Below are 15,621 nucleotides of genomic sequence, written 5' to 3'. Positions count from 1 at the left end.
TCACCTGCTCAAAGAGTTCCTTTTTACTATCAACATACATTCTTATTACAAGTAGATATTTCACTTCCCATATACGATATCGCAGGTCATGAAACCAAGCACAATATCAGCCGACCAGCTCCCCTGTTAAGAATTGAGCTCTTGTTGGATTAAATTTATGCTCATTTTTATGCAAGTCCATCCTACTATCCTATTTAACCCCCTTCTCTTTCCAATTTGAGGTAACTGCATCTTTTGGCAAAAATAGAATTTTTAATTACTGCTTTAACTACTACGGAATTAACTATGAAAAATTAGATATTGTCCAATAGATCCAGTACAGATCTTACAAACTATATTACTTTTCAGACTTGAATTATTCGTATTTCCACACTAATATTAACAATATACATTACATCCAAGACCAGAAGTCATCAGAACTGGTTCAATGAGAATGACATCATCCAAGACCATGCAAGGATCCACTGAACCTGTGAGCAAGGACATTGCGTTTTTTAGGTGGACAGCCATTCTCACTAGTGAGCGATTGTCAACAACAAATGACTAACAAACAAAGACATCCAGCATTAGTACATAGAGAAATTACCAGGAATCTGAGAAGTAACAATACTTGAAATATCGCATTTTTAACAAATTATCACAAACTGCATGTATATTGCACCAATGACTTACAGGTTGAATGATATAATCAGGTTATGTTGACTGGAGTCTGTGTAGTATCAAGGCACTTTAAATGGAGCTTTATACACTCATTTTTAAACGCAATTTTCTTTAGACTTGAGGCTGATGGTCATTTATTCGTTCATATATACTAATGTCAAAAATGTAGAGATGGTTATTTCTCCCAAATTCTGACCCCTCAAATTTAGATTTACAGACAAAGCGAGCTACAAATCTTCTCAAAACTCACCAAGACAAAAAGAGTTGTGCTTTAAAGGAATACATCAAAAGATAATGCATCCAAAACAAAGATATAATTCCTCAGACAAATCTATTAGTATAAGTTGGGAACTGTTTATTCACTTAACAGCTAAATTCAAATTGTATCCAGGTACAAACACAGCCTTGTCTGCTAGCTATAGGACTTCAATTTGAAATTAGTTCTTAAACAGTCCCTATTACAGAACTAATTGGCAATCATATTTTGAAAGGCCAATTATGTGAGAAAGATAAACATATCACTGCCCCTCCACAGTGTCAAACTAATTACTGTCAAAACACACTGCCTGAAATGAATTATTATTCTCAACATCAGCATCCTTCAACATCAGGAAGGAAAGAACCAATGACAAACATCTTATATTTAAGAAAACCCGAGTAGTCTTTCCTCCAATTTTCTCCCATCTGCATTTCATAGTTACCAGTTGCTTTACTGCCCATTCCAAACAGTCTTTATTTGAGATATCAAACAAACATCACTTGCCTTTGGATCACAGAGGAAACCACGTCCTTTCCCTTGACCACAGTTCAAATCAGAAATAAGAACTTGGAGTTACAGTTCCCACTATCCCTGGATTGATCAGCGTGACAAATAAAGACTGGCTGGGATATTAATAGATTATATGCACCAGTCCCAGACCACGTTAACTTAAGGTGTCAAGCAAATTGAGAAAAATGACAATTTGCTGATTTCACTGACAACATGGAATTCAATAGCTCAAACCACTGATGGTATTAAACATCAGTACCATCAAGACAATAGTTGTCAAAACCAAGCGTTGCACAATAAACTTTTTTTTAGTTCTTGTAAAGATCAAATTGTTACTGTGCAGAAAACAACCATTCCAATTGTGCCCAAGTTGGGTGTCTTTTCCCCATATTCCCACACATGGTTTTCATTCAATATTTTGTTGAATGCCTCAACTGAACCTATCCCACTGCATTTCCAGGCATGACATTGCACTCCTCACAAAAGTATGAAAAACAACTCTCACCCTGGATTCATTGGCATATCACTAAGTCTATGTCCTCACAATATTTCCTTCTTTTACAAGTGGGAACTGCATCTCCCGACTGACACTATCCAAACTGCTCAGGATTTTGAAAACCTTTATCAAAAGCTTCTTTCAGTCTTCTTCTTTCCAAGGTTAACAGTCCTAACGTCTTCAATTTATTCTCATAACTGAAGTCTCTCACTCCTGGAACCATTTTTGTAAATCACTTCCACACTGTGCTCCAAGGCATTCACAAAGTTACTGTCATGTGGCACCCACAATTGTACACAATACTCCAAGTGAGGTCGAACAACTTGCACCAACCAAAATGCAACACCACACACTTTCCTGCACTGAAACTCATCCATCATCTACTGGCCACTCCACAATTTTTTTTATTAAATAGATATTTTTAAATCAACCTATTCATATTTGCAGTAGAATTTGAACTTGTCTTTCATTCAGATGCAGGGACACCACCACTGCCAAGTGAGAATAACTCCGACCAATAATTGAGACTATCTAGATCTTTCATACATCAGCAGTTACTGAATATTTGCTTTTCATTTTAATTAATCCTGAAGTGAAGTAGGAAACCAGGTAATAACATTTTATCTAATATCAGAACTATTTACAAAGACCAACATTAGAAATGAACACTACCCAGGAAGCATGCAGAGGCCAGAATCTCTTCTCCATACTTCTAGAAGTCTCTCTTTATATATTCTCAAATTACTTAATCAAATGCCCTCCACTATTAATCCTACAATACAGTAAATACTCTATCCACAGATTCCACTCTTCTTCAAATCAAAAAACTTTATATCACACAAATAATATTTCAAAATAAGTCAGACAAAATAAAAAAAACTTCCATTTCCATACATCACACTGTAAATAGACCTCAAATTGTTTCTTTGTACAAACATTCCTTTTTGTAAAGCAATAATTTATTTTCTTTCACACAACTCTTTTACTCTAGCAAAATGTCAAGATTTTACTGTGGACAATTAACCTTCCTAGTCCACCAATCAATTTAATACTGGGACTTTTTTTTTGAAAGAAAACAGCTTTAAAACACTCAAAACTGTTCTGAAATGTCTACAGAAAACACTTCACTTACAAGACAGGCCAAGTTTCTAAAACCTCTGACGTGGATTAACAAGTAACAAGTTTGGCCATTTTGCCAACAGAATTTCATGCTTGCCATCATCTGAAATACAGTATCTGGAAAGAAAGCCACAGAGATAAAAGTAATCTACCAAAACTCATTATGCAAGAGTGCTGAAGACTGCCTCGATGTTTCAGTGGCACTTTGATAGAGTTTCTTTGCCCACTGTTCAACCTTTCATTAAAATGGTTTGTCCCCATAGTTTGTGCACCAATAGCCAGTTATCACAAATAACCCCTTCATCAAAAGCTATGACTGTAAGCTAATTTGTTTGCTACAGAAACAATATCAAGAAAGTCTGCAGATTAGAATAGTGATGGCTTTCTCTCAACAATTTTTTGAAATTGTAACAGAGTCTGAGCTCCCACAATTTTGTAACAGACTATTACAATTTGAAATATAGAACTTTTTTTTTAAGTTTCAAAAGCCACGGCACCTAATCTGGTTAACGTTGAAATGCAACGTAGAAGATCGTCTCCAAAAGCAGAACCAGCTTACATTGGCCACAAGCTCACTGAAACTTCAAGACGACTAAAGTAACTGCAGAATGCATAATTCTTCTTACTTATAGACTTTAATGCTTTTATAAGTAAAGAAAATTATACTATCAGCTGCATTTGAAAACTCATCCAAAACACTTGCATAAGAAACGGCACTAAAAAAAGAACTAATTTCATGACCTCCTGGAAATTACAGTACAGATTTTAAAAAAAATATTTTATTCTCCAGTAAAATGTCCGCAATTGTGCTACTTCCTCAAAGTACCTAATTCCAAAGCACCCAAACTGGTGTCTGGCCTTATCTGAGCCAATTTTCAATCAAGCTTCTTAACTGTTCTGTCTCCTCTTTACATGAAAGATCACTATTCTGCGATGACCAAGCATACTTTATCAGGATCCAAGTAGTACTTTCTGGATAAGATTTTGATTTAAGGTTACTCCTGACCTATTCTGATTAACGTCTAAGCCTACAGATGTAAATACCCCAAAGCCTGACTTGCCATGCTAAATTGCTCTTTAGCTTTATTTATTACAAATTGTTCAAACTTCATAAAATTGCCCCATAATAGACCTTGGTCTTGCACAATGATGCCAAATATTTTCCCTTTACAATATCAGTAGAATGCTGTTGGTTCTGCCTTCAGAAGCACATCCTTTCAACAACCCAAATCTAATTAAGAAATACATAACCTCAATACATTACTTAGTCCATTAAGTTAATTTTAATAGCATTCCTTCTATGCTGTACTCAAAAATACTTCGCTTCAGAACTTTTCTGCCTGCAAAGGTATCACCCACCTACATTCACACAAATGTGTGCCCAACACAGTACTCACGATTTAAATTCTGCTATGGTGGGGGTGGGATTTTTATTTAAAAAGAGAAAGAGAACAGGACAAATGGGAATTCTGACATTTTGACCTCCAAGTCTCTTTCCAATATTTCATTCACTAGATTCACTTCAGCCTTATCAGATCTCTCTGGGAGTACATTTCCCACACATATCCAACTGTGTGATGGGTACTTTATCTGGCACTTCAGAAATAGATACCAAATTAATTCCAACTATTCAACTCTATTGTTGTCTCTCCAATTAGTTTATTGGAGGCCACAAAACATGTCAGTTACAAGGGGCGTTTAAGAGTGCCATACTGTGTTTTTGTTTTCCACTGTTCCACCCCAAATTGCCATTTCACTGATCTTACTTCTTCGAGTGATGCGGTCAATATCTGACTATTCCAGTAGCTTTCCCTGTTCTTAGAATAGTCACATCTCTCTTCCCTGTATGCTGTCCTTTGGATAATACAGGTAAAGCCTGGACACAAGAGTAAGCATTCTCGTCGCCATCATGTTCAGATCCATTGTATGCTTCACCATAACTGTCAAACACATAAATGAGAGACACGGAATATCTTATTGCCCTCTGATTGTTCTGATTCTGAATGTTTGTAATCAGTCCCAATTAACCTTGATGAATGAATGTTCATAATCTAACTACCATTTTGGAAAACTATGGCCTTGCTATCTCACTGTACATATTACCAGACAATTTTACACTATGCCTTTCTTTTATGGTCTAATAAGCCCTAGACACTGAAGTTTACATTGTTTGGTCTTCTGAGACTGCATACACTCTCCAAATTTTCTCCAATAATTCAGCCTTCTCGTAGTTATCAGGCGACGGTGTAATGATAATGTCACTGGGCTAGCAATGCTGAACCCCAGGTTAACTGTCTAAGACCACTAATGCAAATCCCAACTTGGCAAATGGTGAAACTTAAATTCAATAAAAAATTTTGGAATAAAAAACTAGTCTTAATTGTAAACATAGAACCCACCATTGATAGTCAAAGTTCATGATCTTAGAGAAGGATTACCTTAGACAAGGCAATCTTACCTAATCTGGCCCAAAAATGTGACTTCAGCCCCATCAAACTGACCTCTGGGTGATAAATGCTAGCCTAGCAAGCAGTGCTCATAACCAATGAAGAAATTTTTAAAAGTCTGTAAAATTAGAACGTTTGTGGCATCTGAACCACCTTTAAGTCCAGTTATTACTTAATTCCCACACGAAACTGAAATGGCAGTTTTCCATATTGTTACATGACATTTTTCACTAATTTCTTCAATTAACTATATACATTCAACCTATATGTAACCTTTATCAGCATTTTTATTCAAAAAACTTTCAATCACACTTTTAGCCTGTGACAAGAAGAAAAGATCCCTGTAACTTCAAGACAATTTGTTTTGTTCCCCCCCCCCCCCCCGCCTCCGATTCCTACCACTTGATGTCAGCAAAAAGCCTTTACCATTCTGATCAGGAACGTCAACTTTTGCTAAGGGATATAGTAATACCTAATCAGGTAAATTGCAGATTCACTGACTTTCTTAAATCAATTGCTTTGTTATTTCCTATGTCCAAAGTCACCTGTACCTTTCTCAAAAGAGTATTTCATTGAGTTTACGTCAGTTTTACTAAAAAAGTGGCATACTCCAGCTATTTTATCTGGATCATCATTCTTTCAATGAGCTCCTTGTATCGCCAACCAAAAGCTGAAAAAAGGCATTTTCAGAATTTGTTTATTCCAATCCTTGCCTCAGCGAATCAAAACAATATTTTAACCAATTGGGTACCAGTCAAAGTGCAATCACAACTTAACAGTGCACTTAATGTGACTTCAGCCTCATCTGAACATCCTGCTGATCCATTTTGGTAGTTAATTGCACAATTGAGTCATATCTGAAGCACTTGTGAACTGTGCATGCTCAAGGTTCAATCCAAGTGTTTACTAACTGGAAAAAACAACTCCCTTTGTGTCTCTGCAACTCTTCTATCATACATCTAAAATGAATGCTAAAAGCTGCAGAGAGTGCTCATTCTGTGTGACACCACAGATTGCCCCACTCATGCCATCAAGGCTGCTGGAAATGATTACTTTCCTGGATTTTATTTTGACAAAGCAGATGTATGATCTAAATAGTCTTTCCCCCCCCCCGGGAATAGATTATCAGTTAAGATCAGGAAATTATCGACATGTAATAGCTTTGCACAATGCAGCAATTGAAATGCGAGCACTGAATTAGGAAATCACCAAACTGAATTTCTGCAATCTTTTGTGGATCTGTTAAAAATTCATGATATATTAATCTTTCGAAATTATCAAAGTCTGACTATTCCTTCTAAATATCTAACAGATCACCTCTCTCGTAAATCCAAGTCTTAACTGCTATCCAATGGCAGGCAACCATCTCACAAAAGTACTCTCTTACTGATTTTACTTGTTAGCAAATGACAATGCAAAGTCAATAACTTGTTCTTTTCTTTGTTAGGTCATAACCTGCAACTATATTTCCACTGGCCAGAAGCTGTGGGGTCAGGAGAAATTTAGTGATTTATTTGACCCAGATAATTTATATTTGCTTTTAACCATCCTTCAAAAATAACTCAGATGATAATCATCCATCTGAAAAGAAATTTTCTTAGTTTCCAACTTGCACCTTTAAGCAACAATTCTCTATTAGTATGTTAATTTGTTCTGAAACCAGATGGTTAAGTGGGAAACAAGATGACAATCTTTTACATAATAAACGTATTTATTTACAGAATACAACATGACAAATGCATGCCTCTTCCTAGCTGACACTGTTTCACAGAATTTCTTTGTTTGTCTACAAAGTGCTTGAAGTAAAGATTGACAAGGACCAGCAGAGACCTGCAAAATATTTGCAACTTAGCATCTTTATGGCAACAGTAATGCTTTAAAGTTCCATGCCCTACACATTATATTCCTTCCAACTTCTCATATCGTCCCTATACCATCTGTCACCACCCACTCCCATATGCCATCTCCATTTCACAGGCCAACCCCATCTTCCTTCAATCATGCTGTTCTCCCCTCCCCAAACCTGCCCCTACACACCCACCCACCCCACTCCACACCCTCATATTGGCACAATACTTTAGCACCTACATTTTAGGATATGTTAAAGCTACTGCATTTGATGTGATCCTAATTCAACTCAAAAGGGAGCACCTGAGAGAACTGGTGAGGACATGGTAGGAGTACCTAATGTTGAGTTCAATCAATTGAGCAAAGGAGTCATGAAAAAAAGCTACTTACAATAAACTTAGAAAAGCGAGGTATGACAAAATAGAAAAATTCAGGATGTGAATTCCAGCATTAAGTGCCATGATTCTAAATGTTTAACAACCTGCATTTCTACAGTAGAGTCATACAGCCATAGAGTCATAAAGCACAGAAACAGACTCTTACGTCCAACCAGTCCACACCGACCATAATCCCAAATTAAACTAGTGCCACTGGCCTGCTCCTGGCCCAAATCTCTCCAAACCTTTCCTTTTCATGTACTTTTACCATATTAAAATATCCCAAGATACTTCACTGGGTTCATTTGGACAAAAATAGCTCTGACAGTAAAGATGAAGCAAAAGAACAAGTCACAGTATACCAGGTTATAGTTCAACAGGTTTATTTGAAATCACAAGCTTTCAGAGCGCTGCTCCTTTGTCAGGTGAAGTGGAGGGAAGCGCACTGGCACAGAAACATGATGGCAAGATAATTCCAGGTAATTAAAACGGTGTCAACAGATAAATACAAATAATGTGAGTACAGTGTCGATAGGCTGAATAACAAATCTTTGCCGGTAATCAAAAATGTCAAATGGTGTGAATAAAGTGTCAACAGTTGAATAACAAGTGAAGGAATTACCTACAAAACCATTAATTACAAGGTAAAGGTGGTGCTCGATGGCTGGAATAACATGAGTAAGGTATCAAAGTCGCATGACAAGGATCTAAACAAAGTAACAGTAATAAAGAAAACTACGTAAACAGATTAAGATAGAGAGATAACAAGTAGTCAAGGTTGGGGGAATGAAGAAGGAAAAGAACTGTGGTGAGAAAAGATAGAAAAAAGAATCAAGCTGCCGAATAAAACATCATATGGAAGAGAGGATAAGAGCTTCAACATAGCCTGTTTCTGAATTACGGAAGAATCAGATCGCATAGAATTTTATAATGTGAACATGGCTGTTAAACTTCAATACACTCGGGAATGAGGAGGCAATGAATTTCAATTTGGTGAGCAATAGGTGATCACCTAATATGGAGTGGAACATTCCCATTAGATCTTGGTCAAATTGGACAGTGTGGGGTGGAGGAATCAAGTCTATTAGTGGCAAAGCCTGAAACCTCAGCTCCAATGAACATGAGATTTGAGCAGAGGTGAAAATAGTTCTTTATGGTGGCAGGTGGCAAACAGATGAACAAACTTAACGCAAGTTATTTCTATCCCACATCTGCACAGAGCAATCTGCAAAGAAATACTTTGCATAGATTTGCAATCTACTTTACATAAACACCTATGTCTCACCACTGGTCTGTTTTTACCTTTTTAGAGCTTTCCCAGACATTTTCTCTAAATCAAAGTAGTGCTTTGGGAAAGGAAAATTTCAAATCAAAGTTCTAAGAAACAATGCTATCTGGGGTTTTACTAAGCTGGGTGACAGAATAATAAGGAAATGTCCAGTGTGCAATTAATTTTATCCAGTTTTCTGGAACCTACATGTTCATCTAGTTGAAAATACTGTACAATAATTTTTGATAACAGTACAGATAAAATTGGGCACAAGTAATGCTGTAGAGATGGCATACTAGTTAATTTTCATATCAACTCCACCATTTCAGTCTTCAATACAAGAAGCAATTCACATGCATAATACATTTGTATGTTTTACAGAATGCTTTATAAGGGGTGGCTCAGTGGTTAGCACTGCTGCCTCACAGCATCAGGGACCCAGGTTTGCACATTCTCCACATGTCTGCATGGGTTTCCTCTGGGTGCTCCGGTTTCCTCCCACAATCCAAAGATATGCAAGTCAGGTGAACTGGCCATGCTAAATCACCCATAGTGATTGGTGCATTAGTCAGGAGTAAATAGAGGGTGTGGGAATGGGTCTGCGTGAGTTTCTCTTCGGTGGGTCAGTGAGGACTTGTTGGGCTGAAGGGCCTGTTTTCATACTGTAAGGAATCTAACCTGACCTATGTCTACGCACTCATTATTAGACCATTGCTTAAATTAATACCTGTTGCTACCAGTGTGTATTAATTGTCCCATTCTCCCCAGCTCGCCAAAATACTAAAGATTCTCTTCACACCTTCATTCCTGCTTCACAACATAACTCTTCACATCCAATAAACCTGAAGTGCTTGCAAGACCCAAGGGTCCAGGTAAGGATGGAGCAATTTCAAGTCCTCCATCAGAACCTATAATACACAAACTAGAAAATAATCTCAGCAACTTGTTAAATACTACCTTTCAAGTGACACGTTGCACACAACATTGGGATGTTATTAAACCAGAAAGAGTGCAAGAATTATTTAGACGGATGTTTCTGAGACTGGAAGGATGGATAGGCTGGTACTTTTTTTCTTTTAGCGTAGGAAGCTAAGGGGTGATCTTAGAGAGGTTTATAAAATTATGAATGGCACAGATAAAGTAAATAGCCAAAGTCTTTTCTCCAGGGTAAGGAAGTCTAAAACTAGAGGGCATAAGTTTAAGAAGAGAGGGGAAAAGATTTAAAAGGGACCTCATGAGCAACTTTTTCACACAGAATGTGGTGCATATATGGAACAAATTGCCAGAAGCGATAGAGGCAGGTGAAATCGTAACATTTAAAAGACATTAGGACAGGAACATGGACAGGAAGGGTTTAGAGGACTATGGGCCAAACACAGGCAAGTGGGACTAGTTCAGTTTCTGAAACTTTGTCAGCATGAACGAGTTGGGCCAAAAGGCCTGTTTCAATGCTGTATTATACCTTCAACCAATTGCTTATCAAAATGCACCAGTTCCTATTCAAGGTTGTTCTGTGGGACCCTGTCAAGTCCAGATTTCTGTATTACAATGAATACAAACTCGCTTTGGAATAGCCCAAGAAGTCTAACTTTTTTTTCATATTTTCATACCCAAGTGGTAAAGTTGCCAGAGTCTTATCAGTACATAGCATGGTCTCTCATTTGAGAAACATTAGTGGTGGTTTAACCTAAGGGTCATCACACCTCAGACAAGGAAAGATTAGATTAGGTTAGATTTGATTAGATTCCCTCCAATATGGAAACAGGTCCTTCAGCCCAACAAGTCCTCACCGACCCTCTGAAGAGGGACCCACTGACACTTATTCCCCTACCCTGTATCTATCCCTGACTAAGGCACCAAGCACTATTGGCCATGCTAAATTGCCTATTCACCTAACCTGCACATCTTTGCATTGTGGGAGGAAACCAGAGCACTAGTAGAAAGTGAGGACTGCAGATGCTGGAGTACCAGAGTTGAAAAATGTGGTGCTGGAAAAACACAGCAGGCCAGACAGCATCCAAGGAGCAGGAGAATCAATGTTTCGGGCATAAGATCTTCTTCAGGATTCCTGAAGAAAACCAGAACACCCAGAGGAATCCCACGCAGACATGTGGAGAATGGGCAAACTCTATTGCCCAAAACGTTGATTTTGCTGCACCTCGGCTGCTGCCTGAACTGCTGTGCTCTTCCAGCACCACTAATCCAAACTCGACACAGCCAGTGGCCCAAAGGCAGGAACCGAACCCGGGTCCCTGGTGCTGTTAGGCAGCAGTGCTAACCACTGAGTCACCATGCCGCCCACAAACATAACACACCAAGCAGAAGAAAAATACTTTATGGTAACCTCAGCCAGCACAGGAATTGAATATACATTATTAATACTATTGTATTGCAAACTAGCCATCCAGCCAATAGAGCTAACATTTTCGTTACTATATCACATTAACTTTTCTGCACATAAATTTAAAAACTTTGCAATGGATAATTTAGTGTAGTATTCAATTGAGAAAATCTGTTTTAAACCTACAACTTCTTCTGAAATAAAGTACACAAACATGATCACTCCAATATCCATGTATTGGAACGGACTACTGATGAATCCTTTTCAGGACGATTCTCAGTTTCTTCAAGTAATAACACCAAATCTGCCAATACCCACCCTTGCCTGTCACTGTGCTTAATAAATAGCTGGGGCGAGACACACTGAAGATCATTATTGAAATTAAGCTCAGAGCATTCTTCCATAAAATTACTCATAGGTTATAACAAGACACCAAAATTGGAGTAATGGACAGCAAAGGTTACCTCAGAGTACAACAGGATCGCAATCAGATGGGCCAATGTGCTGAGTGGCAGATGGAGTTTAATTTAAATGTGAGGTGCTACATTTTGGTAAGCAAATCTTAGCAGGACTTATACACTTAATGGTAAGGTCCTAGGGAGTGTTGCTGAACAAAGAGACCTTGGAATGCAGGTTCATAGCTCCTTGAAAGTAGAGTTGCAGGTAGGTAGGATAGTGAAGGCAGCATTTGGTTTGCTTTCCTTTATTGGTCAGAGTACTGAGTACAGGAGTTGGGAGGTCATGTTGCGGTTGTACAGGACATTGGTTAGGTCACTGTTAGGATATCACATACAATTCTGGTCTCCTTCCTCTCAAAAGATATTGTGAAACTGGAAAGGGTTCAGAAGAGATTTAAAAGAATGTTGCCAGGGTTGGAGGATTTGAGCTACTGGGAAAGGCCGAGTAGGTTGAGGCTGTTTTCCCTGGAGCGGAGACTGAAGGGTGACCTTATAGAGGTTCATAAAATCATGAGGGGCATGGATAAGGTAAATAGATGAAGTCTTTCCCTGTGGTGGGGGAATCCAGAACTGAAGGGCATAGGTTTAGGGTGAGAAGGGAAAGATATAAAAGGGACCTAAGGAGCAACTTTTTCACTCAGAAGGTAGTGTATGAATGGAATGAGCTGCCAGAGGAAGTGGTGGAGACTGGTACAATTGCAGCAGTTAAAGGCACCTGGATGAGTATATGAATAGGAAAGGTTTAGAGGGATATGGGCCAAGTGCTGGCAAATGGGACTAGATTAGTATTATAGGGCAAGCCATACAGAGAAAAGCCAGGGAATTCCTAGAGGCATGGCACTCATCCACAAATTCTATCAACAGACATCGGCCTAGACCCTATATACCGGCCACTGCAGCGGACAGCTACTGACAACCGGAAGTGACAGATTCAAACCACTACAAATGCCGGAGGAAAGATCACAGAAGCGCTTCACAGGAGGCTCCCAAGCACTGAGGATGTCACCTAGAAAGGGGACGAAACGTTTGCAACAAAAACTCCCAGCTCGGCGAACAGAACCACAACCGGACTAGATTAGGTAAGAATATCTGGTTGGCATAGACGAGTTGGACCAAAGGGTATGTTGTACATCTCTATGATTCTAATATTAGTCTGCAAACTGGGAGAGTTAACGATTACAAGTCCATAGAACTTACCTTGGAGACTATGCAAATTGGTAAACAAAAATGTTTGACATTCCACCAGTTGTGTTTAACAGACACTGCATATGTTACTAAGCAATCACTGATTTTTTTCTAAATAGACATCCCTAAATTTATGTTTATCCTCCATTTCTTTTGGCAAAAATATAAAGTACACAATTTTGCACGCCAAAGTTTAACAGGATCCCCACGGAGAGCATATGTTCAAAATTATCAGCAGAATCATGATTTCCAAGAATAATCATGAGTTATCTTTCTTAACCACACTGCATGAACAGTTGCCAATTTATGCTTAAAATGGCACAAAATTCCACATTATGATCCACTGATGTTCCAAGCCATATAATGCACCAGGTTCAATCACTAGTCTGTAGTGATCGAGTCAGGACCACAGTTGGAGTACTATATGACAAGTCAATTTTACTTAAAATTTGTATCACAGGCCCAAGATAAGCCAACACAATCTAGTCAAGATTCTCCATTAATTATCTGGTGAATCAAAGCAGAAATGTTGGGCAAGACAGCAATTGAGTTGGTTGCAGTACCCACCTGCACTGATGTCAAAGGCATAAGAATGAGTAATTAGCAATGCATTTATTAGCATCTGAAACAATACGTCCTCGCAAAAGACAAAACCTTGGGGATAAGAAAACTGCAGGAGAAAAAGTCAGATCAACCAGATAGATTAAACCTTTTACAACAGGAAATTGCTTTCCAAAATGACAGTAATAACATGAACAAGTCTAATGTCGCAGCCAACTTCAGTGCATCTTGTCACATGGTGCTGATAAATCAATAATATCATGTATTCACCTGGAACACTTTAGTTCTGTTAATATAGCCCCTCGCGAAAAAAAAATACATTGTCAAGGACAAGGTTCATAAAAGTCTCTGCATTAAAAAACATTCTGTACACTTAATTCAAGGTCAACTCTTGAAAGTGAAACTGTTCTATGCTGGCTTTAACTCATAAGTACAGAAAACGTGATCCAAAAGAATTAAACTGTTGAAAAGTAGCGATTAAAGACTGAATTCTATTGCAAGGTTTAAAAGGAACGAGTTGCTTTCTGCGAAGTTCCGTCAATAAACTGAAGTTTTTAAAAAAAATCTTAGTCCCTACATCTGATTGATGCGAAGAGCCCCTCGTCATATGTTGCGCTCACCCATTTTCTACCCAGTTTACGTGGCTCATCCAGCTACTCGATATCCTTCCTGACAAGATTATAAAACGGATTTAATCCCAGAATATGCTCAAATATATTAGGTAGAGACACGAATTTTCTCTCCGTTCGCCCATGTACTTCAGTTATTTCAAATTCCCTCGAATGATCTCACGTGAAGCTGCTCCGGACCCGGGAGAACAGAGTAACTCCATTGGCTTCTCTTGCGACGCCACCCACCCAAACCATGAACTCTCCCCTTGTCAAAACTCCGACGCTCGCTGATTCAAAGCCCTAACTTTGTGGTTTTGAATGCTAAGGAGTTTGCCGGAGAATTTCGCTCTATGCACAAGTTAAACCGCTTTCGGGGAGCTTCGAAGCTCAAACTGATGTGTGTTTACTCCAACCCCCACACTTTTTGCACACCCTTTGTCAGTCGCCCCCATCCTGTGTCAACGCATCACGTAATCCAATTTTCTTTTCCTGCCTCCCACCGTAACGGTGACAGCATCTCACCCACCAGTTTGACAATGCCTCGCTGGAGCGGCAGGGCCGGAGCCGCTGACTGAGTTTGAGAAGGAGTCGCTGCTGCTGCTGTCGCCATCGTGCCTGATCGGAGCGGAGTGAACCGGAAAAAGAAAACCTAGTGGGGGGCCCCGCGCGCTGTATAGATAGAACCGCGCGTCTCCATTGTAACTGCTTCCGGGGTGGCAGCGCCGTGTGCTGAAAAACGTCACGGTTACTAGGGAGATATTTCCGGGCGGTGTATGTGGACACGTCAGCTCAAGCCGAAGGGAGTATGTATGTGTGTGAAAAAAATTATCTTTTCAAAGAGCTTTACACGATCTCTGATTTCCTGGAAGTCAGTTACAGCCAATGAGATATATCTAAGGTGTTGTTTGTTCATGTTGGAATGCAGAAAATTAGTGTACTGGTTTCTTGAAGATGCAATTGGTGAATGCTTCAAATCTTAAAGGTGCAGTACTGAACAAAGCCATGTGGTCTCATGAGTCCATGCCGATGCATGTGTTCCAATCGAGCTGTTCCCCAGTTCTCTTCATTTCAGTCTACCGTCCTAACCATCTGAAACACCAACCGAAAGTGCTGAAGGAACTCTGCAGGTCTAGCAATAGTTAGACTGGAAACGTTAACTGCTCCTCTCCCTCTACATATGCTACCAGACCTGCTGAGTTTTTTCAGCATTTTCTGTTGGTGTTTCAGATCTCGAGTATTCGCATTCTTTGTTTTTACGTTTTTGTCTGAACCATTCTTTGCTTCTTCCTCGTCCTTATCTAGCTACTCCTTACGTATTCAAATTATATTACACTGTTGTAGCAAGTGCTGCATTCTCCACACTTTTGAATGAAGAAGGCTATAGATTCCCCTGTTGACGTTCATTGTAACCAATATATTTATGGCTTCTAGATGTACTCTTCCCCACTTGAATAATTTTCTCTCTCTGCATCAAGTTTC

At 39.0% G+C, this 15,621-nt stretch overlaps 1 protein-coding gene across 1 annotated transcript in view; it reads right to left on the bottom strand.

Annotated features, from left to right (window-relative positions):
• Positions 1 to 14,791, bottom strand: part of snd1 (staphylococcal nuclease and tudor domain containing 1) — an 845,795-nt gene extending 831,004 nt beyond the window's left edge. The window contains exon 1 of the mRNA XM_060842752.1: positions 14,669 to 14,791. Coding sequence (XP_060698735.1) covers positions 14,669 to 14,752 — 84 coding nt within the window. The 5' untranslated portion in view covers positions 14,753 to 14,791. The remainder of the gene's footprint in view (positions 1 to 14,668) is intronic.
• Positions 14,792 to 15,621: the final 830 nt, after the last annotated feature.

This window comes from Hemiscyllium ocellatum, chromosome 23 (genome assembly GCF_020745735.1).
Source record: "Hemiscyllium ocellatum isolate sHemOce1 chromosome 23, sHemOce1.pat.X.cur, whole genome shotgun sequence".
Classification (NCBI taxonomy): Eukaryota; Metazoa; Chordata; class Chondrichthyes; order Orectolobiformes; family Hemiscylliidae; genus Hemiscyllium; species Hemiscyllium ocellatum.
The sequence above is the reverse complement of the archived record's forward strand: the minus strand, read 5'-3'. Positions and strand labels throughout refer to the sequence as shown.